General features: G+C 43.9%; 1 protein-coding gene across 2 annotated transcripts in view; it reads left to right on the top strand.

The window, feature by feature from the left end:
* The first annotated feature begins 2215 nt into the window (after positions 1–2215).
* Positions 2216–27487, top strand: part of CYL1 (alpha-N-acetylglucosaminidase family / NAGLU family) — a 249790-nt gene continuing 224518 nt past the window's right edge. For both annotated transcript variants that reach the window (XR_015262844.1, XM_086779467.1), the window contains exons 1-2: positions 2216–2536; positions 2804–2880. Coding sequence is in view for 1 of the 2 variants with exons in the window: in XM_086779467.1 (XP_086635593.1) it covers positions 2315–2536; positions 2804–2880 (299 nt within the window). In the remaining variant the exon portion in view is untranslated. The remainder of the gene's footprint in view (positions 2537–2803; positions 2881–27487) is intronic.

Genomic DNA, 27487 nt, shown 5'->3' with positions numbered 1-27487 from the left:
ACGACTCACTTGTAATCAAGAATGATCTTGTCAACTCTGAAATTAAGCCTCTTCTATGGTCTCAACACAAATCAGAAGGGACTAGGTGCTTTTATCGTGTGTTGCTCCATGGGTGTTTTCGAACCGAGAGCATGCAACAGTCTTGGAATAAATCAAGCAATTTCAAATGCCAACTAGATACAAAGCTTCATTTCAAAATCTTTTCTCCTCACGTAATGATAAATTATCTAACTAAAGTTCCATGTTTGAGCACCATGAAGCCCTAAATAAAACCTGTATTTCTTGGTTTCTTATGTGTGTTGGTCTATGCTCACTCACTACTGCATTTTACATGTTCTACTATTGGTTATTCAAGGGTGCTTGACTCCTAGGATAAACGATATTATTTATCAATTAGGAACACAGACATACTCCTTCACATCATGTTTTTTAATTGACATATAACTTGATATTTTTATGATAATGTCAATTATTGCAGGTGTGTTGTTGCCAAAGAGATTGACCCTACCGATTTGCCAAAGAGATGGACCCTACTGATTTGCCAAAGAGATTGATCCTATTGATTTGCCAAAGATGAAATAAGATTCCATAATATTCTCTCTATAACAAGAAAGATAGAATTATATTATTAAGATTTAATAGCTCTTAAACTTCTGTGTGATCTTATGTGGACTATTACTATGAGATTGTTTTTATTTTTGTATTTTGCACAAATTTTTTTAAAGAAGTAATGTTAGTAGCCATTGAATATGTGGATAGAAGTTGCAAGTACTTATGCTAACTCTTAAGTAGTGAAGAAAATAAAGGCCACATTTTGATAAGCTAGACATGCTCAAGTGATTACTGATGACAAATCAATGGTTTGTGCTAGACATACATGAGTAATTATCGATCGATGACAAATCAATGGTTTGTGCTAGACATACACGAGTGATCATTACTGGTGACAAATAAAAAACAAAGTGGAAGTGAAGTCCATAAGGTTGTTGACAATAATTTGAGGCTTGAACAAGACATCTACACTATAAATTTGAATATTATTATGAGTTTGGAGAAGTAAACTTGAATACAATGTCTTTATTTGGTTCGAGGTCCTCTCAATGGCCTCATTTTGAGGGCACTCATAAAGTTTTTTTAAAAAAGAGCAAAGAAAACCCTTATGAATAAAGATGAATGAATACTCAACAAAGATAATTAAAGATAAAACATATTCATAACAAAATCAAAATTTTGAGTTAAGAGTAAATAAGCAAGGGGTATGCTTCAAACTGATTTGAAAACGAGCGCCTGCCACGTAAGTACATTGTTAAATGCTATACAACACAATTCCTTATCCTCCATAGAAGTGCTCATCTAAATGGGGAGAATGGCACGTTCCTCTTTTAAGGGTAGACTTGTACCACCTTCTCCACCATGCCTTGTGTATGGCCTTAAAAAAAAATTCACACACACATGTACAAAAGAAAAGAAGTTTAAAAATTAAATTCTTCAAAAAATAATGTTGGTTAGGATATTGATGTGCAAGATTATGTGAGAGGCTTCTTTTATATTTAGTAATCAAAGCCTTTGCCTCGTTCTTGATAATAAGTTCAAAAATTCTGACATGTGCATTTCTAGTAGCGTTTACACGACTCACGATAACAATTTGATATCCTCCACTTTCATCAATAAAAATGCTTTTCTAAATAGGAGAATGGCACATTTTCCTATGATTATAGTTTATAGGGAAACTTGTGCCATCTCCCTGCCAGACCTTGTGTATGGCCTTTGTATTTTTTCTCCCGTACATAGATGCGCAAGAGATTCACGTTCTTATAGTCAAAACAATTAAATGTTTCAATGATTGATGTGGTTAATATACTAATATGTAAGGTTCTGTTAAAAAATGTTCTATATTCAACAGTTAGAGCATCCGTCTTGTTTTTGAGTTCTTGGCAATTACTATTCGTGAAATTTTGAAAGGTGCATTTCTGTGTTGGGAAGGTGGAATAATCCATCGGTTCACAGAAGCTGCCCCGGCCGTGTAGCTCACAAGTATCAAACCCGGGGCCATTTCTAATAACATCTTCGTTTTCATGATCCATCAAAATTAAAAAATCTTATTCAGTGTGTGACAACAGGAAGGAACTTTGATAAATAACTTTTTTCCAAACAAAAAATAGGTTTGTGTGTGTTATTGTAACAAGCAATAATAATATATTTCTCAAAAGTGTGTGAATGTGGATCAATTAACGAAGACTTGTGTGATTTTGACACCCATGGCATGAACCAAGGAGAAATAATACCATGTGGGCTTTTGATTTGAAGCTCGGTTATGGCGATTTCTGAGCTTCCCATGTTCGTCTTCTTCTCGTTTCTGCTTGTGTTTTTACCCTTCTCTTCATCAAACCCTTCACTGGAATCCCTGCACGAATCCTTGGCCTCTTTTCGTCTCCAACTCCCGTCGCCCACCATCCAGATTGCCGCAGCTGAAGGCGTCCTTCGGAGGCTCCTCCCAGATCACTCCTTCAGCTTCGATTTTCACATTATCTCCGAGGTATACCTTAATCTATTGTAATTTAGCCCTTAATTATTACTTTTAATTGCATCGTCCCCCTTACTTCTTGACAATCTGCCTCTTAATGTTTCTGTGATTATTGTTATTATTGTAATTTCCCCCCTTGATTGTTGATCTCTGTCCCCATTTAGTGATTATAGTTGTAATTCGCTTCCTTAATTGTATGCCCTCATTAATGATGTATTTAACTAATGAATTTTTATGCTAATCAAATAATTAATTCAAGCTTTAAACTTTCTGGTCCAGGAAGAATGTGGTGGGAAAGCTTGCTTCCTAATCACCAATGCTGAATCAGAGAGAAACTTGAGAGGACCTGAGATAAGGTGAGAGCTCATTAGAAAGAAAATTTCCAGTTTTCAAGAATAAAACTAATATTTTTTATTCCGCTCTTTTTTTTGGTTTCCTCAATCACTTAATTCAGAAATTTTAATTGAAAAAGGTTCATGGATTGAATCCTGGAAAATGTTGACGTGTTTTAAAAAAGTTTGCTATTTATTGAATATGATGCAGCAACTTCAGCAAGGTGAATGATGTGACAGGGCTCACATTTTGATGCAGCCACATCAGCTTGACCTAGAAATTCTGAAAAATAAGGCCTGTTGATTGGATGACCCTGGACGGCCCCCGTCCTTGACGGCTGAGAAAGGCCATCGGTTGGCCTTTCCCTACTCCGTCATGCCGTAGGAGTGAACAATTCTTGATCCATAGAAATCTATGCCCCAGTTTACTCCTTAATCTAAATAGTTCACTCCGTAATCTAAATAAATCTATGCCCCAGGAGTGAACAATTCTTGGTGTAAATAAATCTATGCTGTACATTGCTCCAGCAGAACAAAGTGCCTCGAAATTGGTGACCAATATGATCTATCCTGATTTTTGTGCCCCCCACCCCCCCCCCCCCAAAAAAAAGCAAAAAAAAATCCCTGCTCGGAGCGGAGCTCAGTTCTGCCTTGCCCTGCTCAAACAAGCGGCACACATTTTGAATTATAAAAGCTGCACACATTTTGGATTTGGGGGAAGGGTGGGAGGGGGCAGGGAGGTTCCCTACCTCTTCAAACAAGCTGCACACATTTTGAATTATAAAAGCTGTAAAAATATGTTGCTTTGACTTTTCACGAGGAGGGGCTTATGAGTAGAGGGAGCAGCCTTCGTTCAATCATTAAAACTGGGTGTAGGAAGAGGGGGAAATGTGGCGGGGCTCCATGTAGGGAGGTGACTTGCATGGGGAAGGGCTATTGGATTGCATGGGAAACTAGGGGTGTGATAGAATGGATCTGTATGGAAGAGGTGACCAGGCTTGTAGAGACATTGAGCTTGAAGATGGGAGGTTGGGGGATGAAGATGATGAGGAAATGACAAGGTCTTTTGAGGGAGAGGTGGGGAGGTGGGGTAGAGGAGGGGTGGAGCATCAGGAGAATGAAAGCTGAGTCTTTTGTGGAGTCTCTTGGTGCAGATGCAACAAACGATGGCCAAACAAGTATCATGAGACAGATTGCTTGAAGGTCTCAAGAAGGGTTTGTCCGAGAAGGCAAAGAGTTAGAAGGTTCGTCTGAGAAGGCAAAGGAGTGTAACCACCAAGGGTACCCACACTGGACCGTCCAGGTGTGTGTGTGTGCACACTGTAGACAACCTCTTATAGCCGTTTATGTGTGAATGTGATAAGCAGTGATGTCATAGGCTTAGCCATGTGTCATTGTCCTAGTCAATGTGATGTGTCAAAGATAAGGCTTTTTAAGTCTATAAAAGCATGTACTTGGTGTAAGCTTTAATCTATCAATCAATAGCATCATTCAGTCATGACGTAGCTGAGGGGGACCTCTCGGCCATACTCATTAGCCCCATGCTTCATATTTTGGAGAGTGGTATATGATCTGTTGGGGGCTCATGCTCCTCTCATGTTCCATGTTCTTGGTATTCCATGATGAGATTCCATGGACAATTTTTTATCAACCCAGTGAGATAGCTATGTTTTGTTTCTATTTTATTTTCCATTCCATGATGAGATATGCCATGGACATTATTGTATCACTTTGGTATCAAGGCCCATTGGGTCTTTAGTAAACGCTTAATATCTCTCTCTCTCTATGTGTGTGTGTGTGTGTGTGTGTGTGTGTGCATCATATGGCAATCTTCCACCCCCCATAGCTTCAGATCATCGCCTGTGTACTATAGCCTAAGACTTTACATTTGTTGTAGTGCCTTCAATTTGGTATTAGAGCTAGCTTCTTGCCATTAGCTAGAGCTCCTTAATGGCCAACGTGTATGGTGTCTGGATCGGGTCTTTGCGCCCGTGTGCTGATCGTGGACGCTTGCCATCACATGCCTGGTCGCCTCGCCTCCATCCTCGCCTGAGAGATTGCCACAGCACCTGCCAGCCACTGCTCTGCTAGCTGACAGTCTGGCGCCGCCTCCACCAGCGCCTTCGCCACTCTGCTGATACTAGCTGACATGTGTAGACAATAGGTAGGCGCCACTCTGATGATTGTTCCCATTGCCAACGACTTGTGGTTCACTGACTTTGCTCGTGCTTCCGTTACCGCCTCTGTTGTTGTCCCTGTCGTCAAGAACAATTTGGCATTGGCTGCAGGATCCTCGCTTCACCTATCATTGCCACATATCTGTTCGTTGCACCCCTTGTGTGCTCCTTTGTAGTAGGTATCGGCCAACTTACCAGCATGCTCTACTCCTGCGTAGCGGCACCTCCACCTGCCTGCTATCGGCCACCACCACCGGTGTCATGTGCAAGACATGCACTGGCTGAGCTCAGATCTAATCTTGAGGAGAGCAATCAGATAAAGACTGATTAGAACCAGAGATTAGGAGCAGGCATTGCTGATTTGGTGGGGGATTTGACTAATTGTGGACTTGGAGGGACTGTTGGCCAGTATTTTGCAGGAATATATCCAATCGACTGGGCAGCAAGTTGAATAGGGTTTGTCCAGGTGCTGGCCGACCAGTAGTCGGCCAGTTCCATATGTCAGTTTCCAGCCTATAAAAGGAATGTATGCTCAATGTTTTAGGCATTCAGCCCTAGCTTGGGGCTGGGTCATAGAACTAGGCTTAGTTTAGGTGTAATACCTTTTCATGGAAGGCAGCCAAGGGCTGCAAGAACAGTTGTACTGTCACGTGCATCCCGCACTTGGATGCCACATGGACATATTTGAACAAGAAGGTGTAGAACCTGGAGTGGAAAACTGGTCCCATGTGAGTGCAGTCCGGGACAAGTCCGTCTCCCTCTGGAATGATGTCAGTTGCTGTGTGTGATTGGTCTGCAACCAGATGTTAGACAGTTGTGTAGAGCATTTAGGTTGCATATAGAAGAGGGGGCAGCCCTTTTGGCTCCCTCAGAAAAGGAGGTAAAACTCCTTGCACTGTGCATGGGAAGGCCTTTGAGGCTACCCTAGAGAGGGCCAGGAGGCCCAAGAACAACCCAATGTGCTGTCGGCCGGGGGGCATGGACAGTAGGGCGGCCAGCCTGTTGGCCAGTGTTGCAGGGCTGGGCAGCCCAGTCGGCCAGCCTCAAGGCTTGGCCAGACTATGGGCGAGCCCATGGGCAGCCCACACAGGCTGCGCAGGACTGCTCAGCAGTCCAATCAGTGGGAACCCTGGCCAGCATTTAGTGACAGTGTGAAACGACCAACTTAAAGGCTAATAAATGCCATTTTATCAAGTCATGGAGGAAAAGTTTGCTGGTCGACCAGGATTAGAAGGGGGTATAAATACCCAAGCCTAGAATTCAGCTCATTTATCTCATATTTCACCAAGTGTTGAAGCTACTCAAGGGGCCAGGACAGCCAAGGAGGAGTTAACGCAAGGGTGGATTCTGAAGGTCAAGGGCAGAGGATTATCCTCAACTAAGAAGGTTTAGGTTCAGTCTTTTATTTTCAGATTTTGCATCATTCTAATAAAAGAAAATACACCATTTGAGGTGGGGGCCCTACAAAGGGTATTCGGGACCCAATGCTGTGTCCTCTTCTCCCTCCCTCTCTCCCTCTCTCTCTCTCTCTCTCTCTATTTTCTGCACATCTATTTTCAGTTTTGTGCATTATTCTCGTTGTGAAAAGTTTGCTGATTTCTGAGCATTGAATTTACCAATCTTCCCCGAAGCTTCCGCATGTTACATGTACCTTTTTGTACATATATGAATGTACTGAATACTGTGCTATCTCTTTCTCGCTCTTCTCTCTTCTGCTTGCGTTTTGCATTATGTTCTCAGATGGTGTTTAGGGCTAAAAGAAGACTCTTAGAGCTTCTGCATGTAACATTGGTATCAGAGCATCAGGCTCAACAAGGCTAAACAGTGATTCAGTCCCAGATGAAGGTGTGCAGGTCCAAGGTACAGGAAAGTGCACAAGTATGAGGCCCAAGACAAGGAACACAAGACAGGGAAGAATTCCCAGGAGGTTTGTTGGTGGTGTTCCATGAAGCCCAAGGGGATGGCAGTCTTGTGAGTTGGGTGCTACTTGGGGCACACTAGGAAAGGCTTTTAGGCAATGGTTCGAGGGGAGGATTATCCTCCACGGGGTGGAGTGAGTGGTGCGAGACTCATTTCTCAGGAAAGAAGACCAGAGACAGTGTTCATGGACAGGGCAAGAACGGAATGGGGATTGGATGGAACAGATGCATAGAATCTTCATCAGAGTTTATCCTCCAAGGGGTGGAGTGAGAGTGCCAGACTCATTTCTCAGGAAAGAAGACAAGAGACAGTGTTTAGGGATAGGGCAGGAACGGAATGGGGACTTGATGGAATAGATGCATAGATCTTCATTAGAGTTAGAGTGGATTTGGAGACCGGGCCGGGTGTTCAGTGAAAAGGTTGCTAGAGTAGGAAGGATGATACGGGGACTTCGGGAATAGAATGGGATGATGACAGTCATCCAAGAATACAGATCGGAATCCCGTCATCAAGTTTAGCGGAGGGGGATGTCATGTGCAAGACATGCACTGGCTGAGCCCAGATCTAATCTTGAGGAGAGCAACGAGTTAAAGACTGATTAGAACTAGAGATTAGGAGCAGGCATTGCTAATTTGGCAGGAGATTTGACTACTTGTGGACTTGGAGGGACTGTCGGCCAGTATTTTTCAGGAATATATCCAGTTGGCTGTGCAGCAAGTTGAATAGGGTTTGTCCAGGAGCTGGCCGACCAGCAGTCGGCCCGTTCCATATGTCAGTTTCCAGCCTATAAAAGGAATGTGTGCTCAACGTTTTAGGCCTTTAGCCCTAGCTTGGGGCTGGGTCATAGAACTAGGCTTAGTTTAGGTGTAATACCTTTTCATGGAAGGTAGCCAAGGGCTGCAAGAACGTTGCACCTTTTTGTACATATATGAATATACCGAATACTCTACTCTCTCTCTCTCTCTCCTCTCTCTTCTGCATGCGTTTTGCATCTGTTCTTAGATGGTGTTTAGGGCTGAAAGAAAGAAAGAAAGATTTTATTAACGTCTTCCAAAAGACCGAACTCGGCCTATGAGACAAATCAGTGTACCTGTGTGGGGTATCCTCTGTCATCCCAACAAAATGAAAAAGTAATGAATTAGAAAGATGAATCTGGGTGTGCAATAAGTACAATGAGTGGGGGAGGGGATGGAGCTCTACTACTAGGAGAATGCAAAGCTATATGCATGGAGTATACAATCATGATATGCAACCTAGGTAGCTCAATCCTCTATCATACTGGGGGGTATAAAATGGTATACATCAATGAAAGAAGACTCCTAGAGCTTTCGCATGTAACAACCGGTGCTGTCTCCTGCTTGCCATGGATTCTCTTTGTATACAGCAACATTAGTAGTATGAATCTTTGTACATTACCTCTCTTATTCTATTGAAGGCCATCTTTTAGCTGCCATTGGTTTCTACCACCATGTATCTCAACAGAAGTAGCATCTTCTTCGACAAGTTCTTTGGTGCTAACTTTCCAATTGGTAGACCAAAATCAAGCTACTCGTGATGCGAGGACTTGTGGAAGATTGTCAAGGGTGATGAGCCAAAGCTTGAAGGTGTACCTACGGAGCTTGCGGTGATAACTTGGACATACAAAAAATGACAAAGGCATATAAAGGGTGGGATTGGATGACAACCTCGTGCATCACATTGAGTTCGACAAGACAGTAAATAAAAAATGGACAAAGCTTGAGAATTTGTTCGGCAACAAAATGAATAGCTGTAAAGTGTTTCTCAAGAAAAAATATTATGGCCTTAAAATCAAAGGGACGTATACACTTCAAGAGCACTTAAGCATCATAGGGTCACTGCCGCAACAATTGACTGCATTGTCAGCACAAGTAGGTGAAGATGATAAGAAGACAGTCTTGTTTTCTAGTCTTGAAGAAATCACCAAGTATAAAGAGGTCTTGTCTACACTCTGAGTATTGCGTACAATGGGATTTGAGGATATGGTAGCAATACTTCTCTACAAAGACTGTAGACTTCAAGACTAGGTAGACTGTGCTTTTGATCTAGATAAGGGTTTCTTCACTAGGGATAGAAATCCACCTAGGGGCAAAGGAAATGGTGTCAAATGCAGATTCTGGATGAAACTAGGACACACGACAGACCAGTGCTTCAAAAGCTTGGCAAAAGAACAAGAGAAGAATCATGCCAACCTTGTTGCTGCCGAAGAAGAAGAAGAAGAAGATTTTGAAGATGCTTCGGCCGAGCCGGAATCCTCAAGCGCACTTGAGAAAACCTACAGTACATTGGCTAATCTATCTCTCTCCGAAGTAGATGGCGATTGGAATTTTTGAATAATCCCTTTCATTTATGTGTGTCATTAAAGGGTTCTCTCCCCGGGAAGGCTCCCAAAATCTGATTGTATCTATGTGTGTTTATGCTTCTGTCTTTTCCACTTATCCCTGTTTTGAGTTAGGGGGGATAGTCTAGGAGGGCTGAGGAATTTTGTGTGGTCAAGCCCCATATCAGGCATGTCATGAGAGTACAGGCATTGGAACATTGTCTTCTCTTGTATCACATGTTGGGCCCAAAACACCATAGCAGTTCGTAAGACACCGTCTTGACTCCGAAGGGGGGTTTGTTGGGTATTTCAGAGTCTCTGTGTGTATCCATAATGTATGGGCACCCTTGTTTGTGTATCCTCTTGCATTTGTATGTGAACAGCCCTTATATATGTGTGTGCACACTCACTTATGTGAGTAAGTGTGTGTGAGCAACCTCTCAAGCAAGAAAGACAATGGGTCATAGATAAGTTAAATCATAAGATTGAGTATTGGAAACTATTCACATGGCCATTACATGTACGGCTGCATATTGTCCAATCCATCATCATGGCTCATGTTCAGTTCCACTTGCCTCTTATGCCTTGGTCAAATAAGGATATTGACAATTTCATGTCCAAAGCTTTAGAATGTTTATGGAGGACAAAAACAAATAGAAAGGTTGTGAGGTTGCTCAAAAGAGAACTTGTATGCACTCCCAAAATGCATGGAAGCCCAAATATACTCGATGTCGCTACCATGTCATTGCAAGAAAGGCAACTTTACACCAAAAGCAACCTTGGACTTTAATGTTGGCACATTTGATTGCGACTATTAAAAAAAAACCTTTTGGGGATTGGATAGTTTCTCACCATAATGTCATATTTGGAAAATTTGAAGGTCGGATTGTGAGCTACCCTTATTCCACTAAGCTTATACATGACTAGCAAACGCTTCTTTCTCATTTTTCTTGGTCTAGCAGACCTCTAGATAGAGGCAATTCCTTGCGAAAAGAAAGTATTCATTGGAGTAGGGCTTTTCAGCATTCTTTAGCTGCATTACAACCTAGGAAAGCATACTTCCTCTCCAACTTTGGTGTACGCTTGGTTGATGATGATGTTGATGATCAAGGCAATGTATTCTCCTTTCCATAGGCTGCCAGAAGATATAATTTGGGTATGCATCACAGTCATGTATGGCATGAAATAAGCTCTATATTGCAAGATTTTCAGCCGGTGCCTCCACTTGAGGATGAGGAAAGATTAAGAGACTGGAAATTTGACAAGCAACTTCCATGTTATTCTCCTTTTTCTTTTCATCACCTCACGGCAGCTAGAGCCTATAAAATTTTACTCCCTCGACCTTGGATACAGTCACATGCAAATCAATTGTGGCATGTAAACAAACTTCTTCGATGGTGGAAGGCCGCAGTTTGGAAAAACAAATTGCCTCTCAAACATAGACTTTTCTTGTCGAGATGCATTGTGGGTGCATTGCTAGTTGGCACCTTCTTAGCCAAAAGAAACGTTGCATCTGCCTCTTGTAAGAGATATTCTCATCACCGAGAGATAGTTATTCATTTGTTATGGGGATCTCCTCTTCTTGTGCTCTCTTGGACAGACTGTCAAGGCACTTGAGATTGCGATTTTGTAACAACATCTTAGGGAAATTCTAGTGGATGTTCGGCCGCCTTTCTTCACCTTTGCCGGATTACAATCTTTTCCTTTCTTGGACCAGATATTGGGCTTTGTGGACGATCTACCATGCTCGAAATCAGCTCATTTTCAGTCATGAGGAAATCATATGCTTTCCTTTTTTTAGGAGGTCTCTTTACCTATAAAAGCATATAAAAGCATGTACTTGGTGTAAGCTTTCATCTAACAATCAACATCATCATTCAGTCGTGCAAATCAGTGTCTCTCTCTCCCTTTGAGTTTATTACACCTCGATGATGACCCTAGTTCTAACTTCTACAGCAGTATGCTTGCTTAGTTCATTTTTTGAGTTGGTGTCTATGAGCACATTTTGGTGCCTATGAGCAGCACATTTTAGTGCCTATGTGCACAAACTGAAGTGGAATGTATGGAATTGATGTACCTGTTTTGTCCCATACGCCTTTGAGGCGTCCAATGGATGTTAATATATGTGCGCGCGTGTGTGTGTATGTGTGTGTCTACGCATCATGGCAATCTTCCATCCCCCATAGTTGTTTACTGCAGCCGGGGACTTCACGTTGCTACAGCTCCTGCACACACCTCCTAGGGATTCCCTTTCACCCTTCCCTATGGTTGCCAATCTTGGTAATCCCACCTTTGGTAACAATGCTGGAGGCCTAGTCAACTCTCCTGGCCTGGAACCCTTTTCTACAGTGTTGGGCCTATGCCAAGCTTCCCACCTTCAAAGGATCCACCCCTAAAGATGTAGATGACCACATCCGGCGGTTCATTTCTATGTGTAGCTTGTGCATCAGTGACCTCATATAGGTTCTCTGTATCTATGCTTGTGGTGGAGCACTTCCATGTCTTTGGAGGATCTCGTGGATCTTGAACTACCGTGTGGAGGATCTCCTTGGTATATTAGGCCTTGGACGTCCGGCCTGTTGCAAGTGAAGTGCTCTCTTCAATGTGACACCAGGGAGGCCGAGTTATTGGGGTGGCTCTTGCCTGCCAATGTTTGCTACCTCGTTTGGCAAGGGATTTTATAGCGAATCTTGGTAAACCAAAATTATGATTTTTAACTTCACACTAGGTTGCAACCAAACAATCTCTCTTTCTGAAGTGATCAAGTTTAGATCGTCACTTCATATGTATATATTGGGATTACCTTCATAGTTCCTATCCTCAACATGAAGCCATCTGCCCGGGTCTGCTTGGCAAGAGGATATCCCACCCTGACCTGCTTGGAGAGGCAGTTGTTTCAGTCTCTTTTGTAGGAAGCTACCGGCCCTTTGACACCTTGTTGTGACCTGCTGGGATGTATGGAGGAGGAGGATTGAGAGGTTGCAATTGATGATGCTCTCACCCATGATCAGGAGTAAGGCTTTTTTGCACTAGACAACGAACACCACCTGAGATTGGCACTTCAGTCCTCCAAATAGCTTACGTAGGAGCCCCCCTATTTGGATCCCTCTCTGCAAGAGATCAACTGAATCATCTGTCTAGATTTGATCTGTCTGCACATGAGTTTGCTGCGGTTGATCCCATCAGAGCTCCCTACAAAGCTTCACTTCTACAGAGCATTTCTTGGGACTTACAAAGGAGGGTATTCTTGAGAAACCCAGATACCTTTTTGGACATGTCTTGTGACATGAGGATTGCCATTGGTTAACTGACAGTGTTGCCCCTGTTGGAATGCACAACGGAAAATGAGACAACTGCTGTGAGAAACAAAATGCAGAAGTGTAGAGAGAGAGAGAGAGAGAGAGAAGCTGTATAAACTCGTAATATGGTACAGACAGGAGATGACTGCGAACACCCCCTCTCAGCTCCTGAATGTGGAACTAGCCCCAGTGAGCTGGAGTGTTGCCGGAGCATTGCCTGAGGTAGAGACTTTGTGAAGAGGTCCACCACATTGTCCTCCGTCGAACAATAAACAAGCAAGATGTCACCAGCCAAAATTTTCTCACGATCTCTATGTGCTGGGTCCGGGCATGGAAGCAATAGCTGTACAGCTATGGTTATCGCACTGGATGACCGTGGGCTCCTTATGTGGAAACCCAATCTCGCCAAGTAACCTCCGCAGCCACGCAACCTCGCAAGCAGCACCACAAGCAGCCTGGTACTCTGCCTTTGTAGAAGACAAGGCAATAGTTGGTTGTCTCTTGCTGCTCCATGAAATAGCTCCTGAGCCAAGGGTAAATGCGTAGCCTGATGTAGATCTCCTCGTGTTTGGATCTCCTCCCCAATGTGAGTCACTCCAACCTTGGAGTCTGACTCCATCCGTTGTTCCTCCTCTAGTGTTATAGAACAGTCCAAGATCCTTCATACCCTGCAGATACTCCAAGATCCGCAATCTTGCATCCCAACGAGTCTTCAAATGCATCTGCATGAATGAGCACAACAGCCCCACTGGACAGCTCAAGTCCAATTTGGTGTTAAGCAACCAAATCAATGAACCTACAAGCTTCTGATACAAGGAGGCATCAACCTGCTCACAAGGATCATTAAATGTAAGTTTGGTGTTCGAGTCCATCGGTGAAGAAATAGGCTTGCAGTTCTCCATCCCAAAGGTCTCCAACAACTCATGAACATACCACTGTTGAGAAACAAAGAACCCCCTTTGGGTCTACCAAATCTCCAACCCCAAAAAGAAATGGAGTAAGTCTAAGTCGGTCATCTCAAACTCCTCTGACAAGGCAACCTTCGTCACAGCTATGTGCTCCACATGGCTACCAGTGAGAATGAGATTATCCACATACAGGATAATCAATGTGACCATACCGCGTGCTCGAAAGAGATACAAGTTAGGATCTGCAACTGATCTCTAAAAACCTGTCCGTAGAAAGAAGGAATCAATCTTCTGATTCCAAGCCTTGGGAGCGTGCTTAAGACCATACAAGGCCTTCCGTAACGTGTAAACCATCCCCTTTGATCCCGGAACCTCAAAGCCTGGAGGTTGCTCAACATACACCTCCTCTTGCAAGTCACCATTAAGGAACGCAGATTTTACATCCATTCGATATACGGGCCACCGTTGAGAAGAGGCAAGGGCAAGAACTGTCCAAATTGTAGTCATCCTCGCTGTTGGTGCAAAGGAATCCTCATAGTCGATGCCAGGCCATTGAGCATAGCCCTTTGCCACAAGTCTGGCCTTGTGCTTGTCCACTGACCCATCAGATGTATACTTGGTCTTAAAGACCCACTTGACACCAATGACTGACTGTTTTGACGGCCTCGGAACCAACTCCCAAGTGTTATTCTTCTCTATGGCATCCAGTTCCACTTGCATGGCTTTCCTCCAATTCTCTTGGGAAAGAGCTTCCTTAACGGAAGTGGGCTTTTTGTCCCGAATGATATGAGACATCAAAGCATAGTTCACTGTAATAGCTGCTTTGATTGACTTTTATCACGAACTCTGTGCAATCTTTGAGGTCCATCCTATGTGGTCCACTCGGAGGGATACTCTGTAATACCTGACTCCCGAATGGTGTCTAACAACCACTTTGGTACTAGAGCCTCCTATTGCTGCTAGGGCTCATCTCCTGCCTCGGGCTCAACCTCTACAACTGACTGAGGATGTCTAGCTAAAACAATAGATTGGGAATCATCCTCATACTCATCTAGTTCTCCAAGAAGTGGTGGCTCATCAACAGTGGAAGCTGGAACATGCTCATCAAAGACAACATCCCTGCTAACAACAACCTCGTTCCGCTTTGGGTCATATAACCTGTAGCCTTTGGAAGGAGAGTTATATCCCACAAATACAAGCTTCTGGGACTTTTGAGTCAAGCTTTCCCTCTGCTTCTTTGGAATGTGAACTAGAAACGGGTTTCCTAAAAGTTTCAAACGCGTTTCAAACGGGTTTCGTAAAATCAGCCCAAAGTTTCCTACAAGTTTTCTACCTACAGGTTTTTGCATGTACACAGTTTCAAATATATATTGTATAAAATATGTAAAAATAACACTAAATGCATAGAATACATGGAAACATCAATTTGAAGCCTACATTCTTTGAATCACAAAAAACAAAAACCATATAATCATCCATCATCAATGTCAAATGATCATGATTCATAGACCATGGTCCACTGTCCATGATCCATGATCCAATCATCCATCATTCCATGCCACAAAAAAAAAAAACCATACATGACACTACATAAAAAACTTTATCAAAAGAGTCGCATAGAATTTGACTTTAGATTTGGGGCAAAAAAAATGTCAAAAATTTTACTTGAAAAAAATGCGTTTCCTACAAGGAAACTTTTCGAAAACGTTTCCAAGTTTCCTTCCCTGTAGGAAACGTGTTTCCTAACTCCTATGATGTGAACATAGGCATTGATAGAATGCATAGCGGAAGAAGGGAAAGTGGAAACACACGAAAGAGAGCGAGAGAGCGAGAGATGGAGAGGAAACACATGAATAGACCTGCTCTCAATATCATCATCCAAGAATATACGTCTCGAGCAAGAGGGGAGAAGACCTCATATGTGAGGGACTGCAGTAAACAATACTAAAAGCAATTAGTGAAGAATGAGGGAGACAAGCCAGCTATATATATGTCAACACGGAGGTAGCCGACTAAGGAAAAGATCCTCCACGACTAGGGAAAAGTGCCCTAAGACTCCATAAAATGGGGATAAAATATGGGTAGCCATCAACAAGGAGATGATGTTTAACACCCCCTCTGAGCACCGGATGTTGAGTGAACTCCAAGAAGCCAGAGACGCCGTCCTCGATCAAAGATGAAAGACTGCAGAAACAGGTACCAAGAAAGCTCCACAAGCAATCTCCTTAGCAACTCAGCTGCAAAAGCAATAGAACAAGTTGCCAGGTACACCGCTCCTCTAGAAGAAAACAACCAAGTAGGTTGCGACGTGCTGCTCCAAATAATGGTTCCAAACCCAAGTGTAAGAACACTCACTGAAGTCGTATCTCGTATTTCCAGCCTGGAGAAGGTATGAAAAACCTCAAAACCAACCAAGATCAGATCTTGTAGATAATCAATCTTGGGAGAAGCAGGTTGCTCCTCACTGGAACCCTCAAAAGAAATAGAGTCAATCTGCTCCAACTCTGTACCAAGAGTAGCCAAATGCTGTACAAAAGCATCCTTTGAAAAGGTCGGCATTCCAAGATGTAAAGACTCTGAATAAAAGATGGGGTCCATTTGCTCAAACTCCATACCATGAGTTTCCCAATGGTGTACATAAGCACACGCCACTGAGGTGGGCATCGCAAGATGAAAGGACTCCACATCCCCCTTTGAAAAAAGATGTCGTCGGACTGCCTGATTCTGATCCAAATCCAAAAAACTCTGGAAGTACCATTGTGCCCCAGGCATGGTTAGCAACCACAGATCCAAAGCATCCCATTGGGTCCAAAAAACCATCCTCCAAAACAACAAACCTGCACACCGTATCAAACCCAATGCAGAAGTGGTAGGAGAGGGGCATCCTCAGAAGCATCACAAAGAGAGGCAAAGGTAGACTCCTCACAATGAGGAAGGGAAGCATGAATATAAACTGCAGTGGTAACAAGGTCCTCAAAAGCATCACTGATACCAGAAGACTCTTCCATAAGTAGAAACAAATCCCAAGAATCAACAACAAACAAATGATCCATGTGAAAGGATCACACCTCACAGGCAAAACACCCTCCTTTCTCTGCAAACACTACAAAGAACACATGCTTGGACAAAATAAACTCTGTTCAGGATCTCTGAAAAGATCACTACTTTCCTCCAAAATTTGTAAACTCCTATCACAGAAGAAAGTCTCGATAGAAACAAAAAAGCTCCCAAAAATAGATCCTCAAGTGAAGTAGCTGGAGATGAACCTCCTCTAAGTGTAGAAAACTCCTTTGGGAAGCAAAACGCAAACAAAACACTGCTGTCCAGCAAAAAACAGCACTCCACTGCCAATAGAAGGCAAGGAACATGAAGAAACCGGGTAACTGTGTAGGCCAGGAACAAAACATAGGTATAGATGCTCCAAAATCAGCAAAACGCTGAGTGAAATCAGAAATTTAGTATCCTCCTCAAGTATCAAACTGCCTCCAAAGCCACAATCCAAACAAGAAACCCCCTTTGCAAGTGATCTGTGTCCACTGGAGAAGAAAACACAGCCAAACAAGAGGCTACAAACCTGAAAATTCAGGCCAACCAGTGTCCACACCTCATATGAGGAGAGAAGGTACCTTCGGGTCCAACGGATGAAGCCCAGATGAAGGTAGAGCTACCAGCAGAATCAATTCAGAAAAACGCAGCAACCATGGCTGCAAATCTGAAAATGCAGAGGTATTTGGGGCAGTAGAAAGGGCAAATTTTGGAAACGCAAAAGAGATGGGTACCACCAAGCCTCAGATCAGCAAACAACATCAGAAGAAACAACCTGTAGAAAAAAACTCAGCATGTATGCTGCTGATGTCCTGGACAAAACAGGCGGCCAATACTACAGGGAGGGGTAGATGCTGAAAAGGCTGCAAAACTGATGTAGACAGCCACCTGTAGAAAAATGCAGCACACTAGGTGCTGGTGCCCTGAAAACAGAGCAGAAAACAGGTGAGGGGGAAGTCTCAGGAGGTCAAACCGGTGATGGAAGACCAATAGCTGCAATGGAGAAAACGTCTGGAAGAGGCAGGTAACCAGCAGCAACACTGAGAAAAAAACGCAGATCTGTCCACCTCCTGAAAACGCAAAAATACAGGAGGGAGAGGAGGGAGCATCCAACAGTGTTCTTCACCTTGGCGCTGTGATACCATGTGTAACACGCAGAAGCTCTGGGAGTCTTCTTTCAGCCCTAAACACTCCTGGAAACATGCTGATGCAAAATGCAGATATGGAGAGAGAGTAGAGAGAGATATATGCTGGAAATTCAGTATACTAATATGGTACAAAAAGGTACCTCCACTACAGCCATAGGCTGCCTTGTACAAAAGGTGGTATACACCCAAAATCTTGTCCTACTCTAGGACCCTAAGGATCCAATCCGTAAAGGACTGAATGAATGCTACAATGAGCACAAACGCCTTTATATAGGCTTCTTGAACTTTAGAAGAGCTGGCCGACTTGGCTTGTTCCTTCCATAAATGAAGCGCTTGCTGCTGCCTTGGTCGGGATTCAGCCGACAGCCCCTTATATCTCAGCCGACAGCTCCTGCTTATCTCTGGTACAGCCGACAGGCCTTCTTGCCTCTGCTTCAAGTCCACCCTAACGATCTTTTTCTGGCTGCCCCCTTCTGGTTAGCCCTGAGAAGGTACATGCGCATGTCATGCACATGACACCATGATAGAATGCATAGTGGAAGAAGGGAAAGTGGAATCATAGGAGACAGAGTGAGAGAGACAGATGGAGAGGAAACAAAGGAATAGACCTGCTCTCAATATCATCATCCAAGAATACACGTCCCGAGCAAGAGGGGAGAAGACCTCGTGTGTGAGGGACTGCAGCAAACAATGCTAAGCAATCAGTGAAGAATGAGGGAGGCAAGCCAACTATATATATGCCAACATGGAGGCAGCCGACTAGGGAAAAGATCCTCCACGACTAGGGAAAAGTGCCCTAAGACTCCATAAAATGGGGATAAAATATGGGTAAAATAAGTGAGGGGTGACCAGCCCCTCAAGCTAACATGGTCAGCCCTAGAGGCTAAAATAGGACACCAAACATGAAGCCAGCAATAAGGAGATGATGTCTAACAGGCATCACTCCCAAACACACGAACATGGGAGGTATTTGGATTCCTGCCAAAATAAGCCTCATACAGAGTCATCTTTGGTAATGGAGTCGTCAAAGATTGGTTGAGGGTATGGATAGCCGTAGCCACAGCCTCTCCCCAAAGTGGACGAGGAAGATGACCCTGCTCCAACATTGTCCTCGCCATCTCCACCACAATCCGGTTCTTACGCTCAACTACTCCATTCTCTGAAGGCGAGCCTGTATTGGCCAGGTCCCGCTTGATGCCATGTTCCACACAAAACCACACAAAAGCATTGGAAGAGAACTCCCCTCCTTTGTCAGCCCGAAAATAAACCCATGTAAATCTGCTACAATCATCCACAAGTAACATAAACTACAAAGAACCTCCCAAGGATGGGGTCTGCATAGGTCCACACAGGTCAGTGTGTACCAACACCAAAGGTTTTGAAGCCCGCCTGTAGCCTGCTTCGGAAAAGATTCCCTGTGCTGCTTACCATGAATGTAAGAACTATAGTGTCCCTGCCCGCTGCCAACATTTGGCAAGCCATCCACCATCTGGTCCCAAAAAGCCCGCCGCACAGCGCATCCACATTCAAGTGGCCAAAATGGAAATGCCACATATCACCGAGTTGAGTGATTGTCAGAGAAGAGAGTGCTGAGAGTTTGTAGATCCCATTCTCCACTCCGCCTTCCCAAACAACGTGGCCTATTGCTTTGTCCGGAAGAGCAACAAAATGCTCATCACACCCCACCCGAACGCCAGCCTTGCAAACCTCATGCACTGACAAAAGATGAAAACCAAGAGCTGGGACATAAAGAACATGAGAGGAATGCTTCTCTCCCTTGCCATCGGGAATAATCTCCATCCTGCCCTCATTGTGAATCGGGATAGTGGAGTTGTCACCAATGAAGATGTGACCTGTGTGCCGTCGAAGATCCTGTAATAACTCCCGGGCAGGATTCATATGCCTAGAAGCACCACTATCGAGAATCCACCTCCGAGTGTCCCTGGTGGTGAGACCAATTGCCTCATTGCTCGAAGAAGATGAAGCATTTGTGACCATAATCTCCAAGTGCACAAAAGCCAGAGTCTTTGCAACTGCAGCTGAAAAATCAGCACTCTTCTTGGTACTCCGCTGGGGACACTTCCTCCAATAGTGACCCTTCTGGCCACAATGGTTACAGGTCCCGCTCGGCCTTCAAAGCATCACGCTTTGAGTTGGGCTTCTTCTCAGAAGACTTCTCCGATGAAGACTTCCCTTTGCCTTTATTGTTGTTGTTGTTGCGGCCTTTCGACTGCTGTCCAGCCAAGGCCTCAGAACCTACGCCCTGTGGAGGGTTCATAAAACGCTCTTCCTGGTCCAAGACCATAGCCACAAGCTCCTCCCATGTGATGGTGCTGAGCCTCCCATTGGTGATCAAAGAGGAGTAGAAAGCTAGATATTGAGAGATTAGATGAGACAACAAAGTGATGGCCATGTCCTCTGAAGATATCTCCTTCCCAGCGTGAAGAACCTCCTGCTGAAGAGCTTGGAGCTTGTTGACGTGCTTCCGCATCGTCGAAGACTTTGCAGGATTCATCACTCACATCTGCACTTCCAAGGAGATCCGCTTCATGGGTGATACCTTGTTATATAGAGAAGCCAAGTGCGGCCAAATCCCTGCGGCCAGTGTCATGTGTTTGATATGATTAATCACCTGAGGTGTGCAATTAAGGAAGGTGAAAGAACGCACACGGGCATTGACACGATCCCATAACTTTGCTGAGCCTCCCGTTCTTTCCTAGTAGAGGGTAAAAGCCTCCCGTCCTCCAACTCTGGCCATGGAACACCAACCACAATGAAATCAGCCAAGTCATAAGACTCCAAGATGGACTCCATCATTACCTTCAAGATGCCAAAGTTGGTCTCGTAATTGTCTATCCACCGGTGTGGGGAGAGTGGGGATCTTCACGTGCTTCTCAGCCATCTCAAGCAAATCAGCCATCTCAAGGGTTCACAAGGTCTTGTGAAGGGAGGGTGGGTGGGAAAAAAAATGAAGGAGAGGTTGCAAACACTATGCAAGGTGGCTATCCAACAGTGATGGCCGCCTTCTACCCGATCTCCGATTCCCGAACAGCCCAAGAATTCTCCAATCAGCACCAAAAATCAGCATACCCTCCTCTGATACCATGTCAGAATGCACAACAGAAAATGAGACAACTGCTGTGAGAAACAAAACGCAGAAGTGTAGAGAGAGAAAAGCTGTATAAACTCTACTATCTACACGAAGATCCGATACAAAAAAGAGTGGGGGGACAAGGGTGGTATTTATACCAACCTACAGTGCTGCTCGTCCAGTCCAAAAACAGTCGACAGCAGCCACACGTGTCCACGACTGGGAAACAGCTAGTCGGTCAGCAAATACACAGTCGGCCAGGACAAAAACATCAGTCAGCCAGCACAAGACAAGTCCCACAACAAAAAACAGGGAAAAAGATGTGGGAAAAATGGAGAGAACTCTTGGGCGGGCATACCCACAACAGAGGCCCTCACTGAGTAATATGGTACAGACAGGAGATGACTGCTAACAGTCCCATCATCTCCAAATTGTGGCAGGTAGAGCGGACACTGGAGGGCATACCACATGAGCAGTAAGCATGCAGGGTATGCACCACTAGGGAGACACAAACAGGGTATGCACCACTGGGGAGACACAAATAGAGGAGCACTTGTGTACTTGTCTAGTCTAGGAGTTATGAGGAGATTCTATTTCCACAGAGAATGATCTTTGTGCCCTTTCATGGGTGATGCACTACACAAATCAGAGATGCTTCGGTATGTACTTGAAAGAGCTGTGTGATCATAGGGAGACCAGGGAGGAGGGATCGGTCGGATCGTACTCAGACTTCCATTACCGATTTCTTTAGCTTATATGAAGTGACCTCAAAAAACACCCATTCGCGGTGGCACAGCCAAGAAATAATAGGGAGATCAGAGAGGAGGGATTGGTCGAATCGTACTCAGATTTCCATTACAGATTTCTTTAGCTTATATCAAGTGACCACAACGAACACCCATTCACTAATAAATCAGCGGTGCTCACTGCTTGACCATAGTCAAATGATTGAGCCTCTTGATCGTTCTCAAATTAAAACCCTTTAACATAACCCCGCCAGAGCACTAGATTTTCGCCTAATGATACTGCCATTTAGTGGACCCACGGTGTCACCAGAGAGAGGGCACAGTCTCTAATTATACTGCGATAGCATGCGAGGTCAAAAGCGGAGGATGCTCACAGTAAAACTTCATGCAATCATAAGGGTAATTGTAACATGCAGCGGAAGTATTCGTAATTAAGGATCCTGTCACACAAGTCTCACACCGCCTTCTGTATCTTGAGTTTCGCGAGTTTAGCAATCCACTTTTATGACTTCAAACTTTAAAAGATTTAGAGAGAGAGAGATAGAAACTGTACACCAGATTGGGTCCCGAATTACCCACTGAAGGGCACCCTATCCCGTTATCGGAATAGTATTTGCTTTATTACTTTGAAGAGAATGACTTTGGACTGACGATAAGCCAAACGCAAGATCTTGGAGGACCAAGAGTCGGGCTGAACTGTACGTAGCTATAGAAGCACCAATAATGACCGATCTTGAGCCTATGCACTCTTCCCAATGGAATGAGAGAAAGCTACAAATCTGAGGCTGAGGTATAGGCTGTTTGGGACTGTTCTAAGCTATGTATGAATGCTGAAAATGAATGTGCATGTGTGCTACCTTCACCCAAGGGGCTATAGCAAACGCTGATGTTATGCAATGCTGAAAACTGCTTCAGGGCTGAAAACGCAAGGAAGATGAAGTATGTATGCTGGCCGGCTGCTGTGTATGCTGAGAAACGCAAGGTTGAAGAAACTTTGATGCTGGCCGGTTGCAGGGAATGCTGCGTTTTGCTGATGCGTGGCTGAGAGTGCAAGCAATGATGCTCCTAGCCGCTGAAGGATGAAACACTGGCTGAAAACGCTGAAGGATGCGGTGATCTAATGGCTGAATGACCAATCGTTTATGCTCCTTGTGCTAAAGGCTCAAACGCTTGATGCTTGTTGGCTGAATATCTGAGATGCTTGGTATGATACAAGTGAATGCTATTTATACTATCCATGGGCTGGTCGGTTGGCTCCCTAGAGCTACATGACTGAATCTTATGAATAAAAAAGGATATTATTGGTATTTAGATGCTGAAATAATGCTGTAAAATATGGGAAAAATGCTAATAAATATCCTAAAAATACCAGATGCTATTTCAAGGCTTCTGCAAAGTTCTATGTGCAATGAATGAATGATGTGCAATATGCAGAATGCTTTCTAATGCAAACCCTAAGGTTTCTACTCACTCTACATGCATGAATGATTCTCTCCAAGTGGGTTAAGGGACTTGATTGACTGACTGACTCACTATGGCTGAGGAATGACCTACGTAGCTCGTGCCTGACATATCCTGGATTGAGGATTACAATGGGGTCACAGTGTACGACAAATATCATCCTAAGGGTACTAATACCTTACAATGTTGCAATGATGATGATGCGCCATCTTGTCACCATGCACTACAGTACAGAGTGCATGTGACAATTGTACCAAGGTGAAAGACGATAAACTTGATACAACAAGTTAGCGAATGTTGCATCTATGGTGACCGAGCGTGACTGGTGAGCATGCGAGGTTAGAAGCCAGAAGAGGATGCGGGGTTACGATGGCAAGTCGCTAGGAACCCGCGTTTGTGCATGGAGGATTCTGTGGAGAGCAAGTGTGAGGGGTTTAATGCATGTGTAAGAGCTAGATCGCTTATCCCAATTAATAGGGGAATCATGTGTGTGAAAAGGGGCTAAAGCCCAATCCTAATTGGAAGCTGTCAAAGGAATAAAGGAGGGGAGGAAGGTCAGATGCGCATGCCCGCCAGCACAAGGCCCACATAGCAAAAGGTCAGGCACACACCGCGCGCCAGCCCGCCCACGTGCCCCATTGAGGAGAGGGAGCAACACATCTCACTCCTTGTTGTGAGAATGGCATGTCACTATTTGCCTCTTATACGCTAAACTCTAGTCTCAAGTGTTTGCATGTGGGATAAATCGCCAGGCTCCACAGTCCCTCCTTTGGTGCAAGATATGCAACTTGTTACTTTTTTTGCAGTTTCTATGCTTTGAAAGCTTGAATTGGTGCAAATAATGGTGCAAATAATGTTTGGGAGCATGCATATGTGATGTAGGGGATGTAAACACACATGTTTTATGCCTAGTTCTACTCTGCAATTTCTGATTTTGCTTAAAATCTTGAAGAAATTCGAGGCTATGCATTGAAAACTCCTTGAAATACACCTTATGTGATGCACTAGAACCTTATGCTTGATGTATATCTGATGTATGCAAGGGTTTGATGCTTTCCAATGCCTCGTTTCCTTACTGTGTGATGTAAAGCTTTTGTATAAGCTTGATGTATATCTGATGTATGCAAGGGTTTGATGCTTTCCAATGCCTCGTTTCCTTACTGTGTGATGTAAAGCTTTTGTATAAGTGCCTAAAAAAAAACAAACAAAATACAAAATCCAAAAAGAAAAGAAAAGAAAGAGCTATGGATAACAAGGAAAATCAAAACCAAAATCAAGGGCAAGTGTCCAATGCATCTTCGGAGACTGTAAATGATCGCATGAATATGCTAGAAGATACTTTAGCTCGCTTGATGTGAGAAATGCATACTTTACTAGCGGCTAAGGCTAGTCCATAGATTATTTCATCTGATGTAAACCGACTAGGACCAAGTGAACGCGAGAGGATGGTAGGAGGTTTCCTACTCAGACTGGGTCTAAGGTCACTTGGACTCGCTTTCCTAGGCAACAGACTTGGGTGTATCTTCGCAAAACAAATGTGCAATCTAAGGCCAAGGGAGTCCTTAACGGTGGTACAAATGCGAGGGCTTATGCGGGGATAAAGCGCAAGGTGTCACCGATGGTTGAGAGAGCCTACACTAAATCGGTGTTAACACCACGACAAGTAGAGAAGGCCATGTGAGAAGACTTATGTTATGGTTGTCTTGGACGCCATTGATATAAGGATTGTCTTGGGAAAAAGCCTAAAGTTACCGCCCGGATGGTGGTAAATCCATTAGATGCAAGGGATGAGGATGATGAATTTGAGGATTTACTTATTGATACAGAGTCTTTAAATGCATCTCCAAATGCACCCGCTCGGATTCTTGCTATGCTGGTAAGCAAGAAGGTTTCTAGTGTACCCGATGTAGTTTTATCTCATGAGGCTCAAAGAGGGTACTAGTTTGCCGACATACTTGATTTGTCATGAAGGGCATGGTGGAAGAAAAACAAGTGAGGGTCTTGTTTGACACTAGCTCTATTCATAATGTTATAAATTCTCGACTTGTCAAGAAGCTTAAGCTCCCCACTAGCTCATCAGATTATCAAAATATAGTGGAGCTAGCGAATGGCAAGGGCCAGATAGGTATGTGACAAGCAAAGTTGTCGGTCTGAACCTACAGATCCAAGGCTATGCTGCCAAGTTAGACTTTGAGATCACTCGACTAGCTTGCTTGATATCATGCTAGGTAAACAATGGCATGCAAGGAAGAAGCCAATAATTGACTTCAATTCGCATGTCTATCAGTTTGAGCACCAAGGGAAGTGTTTGCTCATTCGGGGTGAACTAGATCTTCTCGACTGATCGTTGGTGAATTCGACAAAGCTGCTCAAACTAGAATGTAAGTCCATTTATTTTTGCTATTTACTTAATTTAGAAAAAGTAGAACCCGAGGTGGACAACAAGATAGCCACAAGGGAGTCCAATTTTGTTGCCCACGATTTGGCTGAATGAGTTCGTTCAGACTTTCATGATGTTTTTAAATCTGAACTTCCTCCTCGTTTGCCTCCACGCAAGAATGTGGAGCACATAATCGAGCTGATTCTGGGAGAAACCTCTATGAATAGACAGACCTCCCTACCGCATGAGTTTGAAGGAAGAGAACGAGGTAAAGAAGGTGATAGATGAATATCTTTAGAAGGGCTTGATACGCCCTAGCTTCTCACCATTTGCCTCCTCGATTTTTCCTTGTTAAGAAAAAGGATGGTACTTTTCGTATGTGTTGTCACATGCAGGAGTCTTCTTTTAGCGCTAAACACCTTTCCTGGAACATGCTTGATGCAAAACGCAAATAGAAGACGGAGATAAGAGAGAGAGATAGCTGAGTTTTCAATATATTTATAATGTACAAAAAGAGTACAAGTGTGGCAAGCCGTAGGTTGCCCCATAAAAGGTAGTATCACCTAGTCTAAACCCTAATCTATGACCTAACACCCAAGAGGTGAGAGATGATCTATTGTGAGCTATGTGCCTTCTATTTATAGGCCCCTTGAAGACCATGTGGATTGGCAGGTCGGCCAGGTCCCTGGACACAAAATACTTTTGCTGCAGCTGACACCAGATAATCCTCTTTATTTGCTGGCCGACAGCCACTTGGTCCTTCCATAGTATCTTCACTGCTAGTAATAGATGCAGAAGCTCCTAAATTTGGTCTTGAATCTTGTCTTTATCTGGTGCCCTTCAGGGATTAGCTGTGGGATTAGTATGTACATGTCATGCACATGACATCCCCATCTGCTATACGTGACGATGAGATTCCAACCTCTAACCGTGGATGACTGTCATCATCCCCTTGTCTCCTCATGGACTCCCCAACTTGTCATCCTTCCCTTCCTGGCAACCTTTTCACTTAAAACCCTGACCTATCTTTGACTCCAGATGAAGGTCTATGCATCTGTTCCACTTTGTCTCGCTTCTTCTTGCCCTGTCCCTGAACACTTTCTTTGGTCTTCTTTTCCCGAGGATAGAGTCTTACTTTCTCACTCCACCCCTTAGAGGATCATCCTCTCTTGGAACCGTTTTCTTGAAAACCTTTCCTGGTATGCCCCAAGTTGCATCCGACTCATAGGGCTGCCATTCCCCTTGGGTCTTGTGGAACACCACCAACCAACCTCCTGGGAACTTCTTCCATGTCTTGTGTTACTCTCCTTGGACTATGCACCTTCATTTGGGACATTATCAGTGTTAAGCCTTGCTAAGCCTGATGCTCTGATACCAATGTCACATGCGGAAGCTCTGGGAGTTTTCTTTGAGCCCTAAACACCTTTCTTGGAACATGCTTGATGCAAAATGCAAAGAGAAGATGGAGAAAATGAAATGATATATTAACGTCTTCAAAAGGCCAAAATGACCTATGAGACCAAAAAGGTTACAACAATTGGTGGATCTGATACAATGTCTGTGTAAGAAAAGCTAAAACAACTAAACAACTAACTGAAAGTGAAACAACAACTATGAGGAAAAGTAAGGTACTAGGAGCTCCTAATGGATAACATCTGGGAAGGAAAACTCCAGCAACAAAGGTAAGCATCATATACATCACTATCCAAAGATGACTCTCATCGGTTGATGGCGGATATCCTCAATGTCCTCCATGGTGAGTACTCTGACTGGAGAGAAGAGAGAGAGAGAGAGTTGAGTTTTCAGTATATTTATAATGTACAAAAATGGTATCGTACAAAAAAGGTACAAGTTTGGCAAGCCATAGGCTGCCCCATCTATGACCTAACATCCAAGAGGTGAGAGATGATCCCATCTATGACCTAACACTCAAGAGGTGAGAGATGATCTACTGGGAGATATGCGACTGCTATTTATAGGCCCATTGAAGACCATGTGGATTGGCGGACCTACTCTCTGCTAGGTCCCTAGACACAATACTTTTGCTACAGCCGACACCAAATAATCCTCTTTATCTGTTGGCTGATAGCCACCTGGTCCCACCAAAGTATCTTCCCT

The sequence above is a fragment of the Cibotium barometz genome, chromosome 40 (assembly GCF_041138505.1).
Source record: "Cibotium barometz isolate CiBa-2024 chromosome 40, ASM4113850v1, whole genome shotgun sequence".
NCBI classification, from domain to species: domain Eukaryota; kingdom Viridiplantae; phylum Streptophyta; class Polypodiopsida; order Cyatheales; family Cibotiaceae; genus Cibotium; species Cibotium barometz.
Note: the sequence above shows the minus strand (reverse complement) of the source record. Positions and strands in the feature narration are given on the sequence as shown.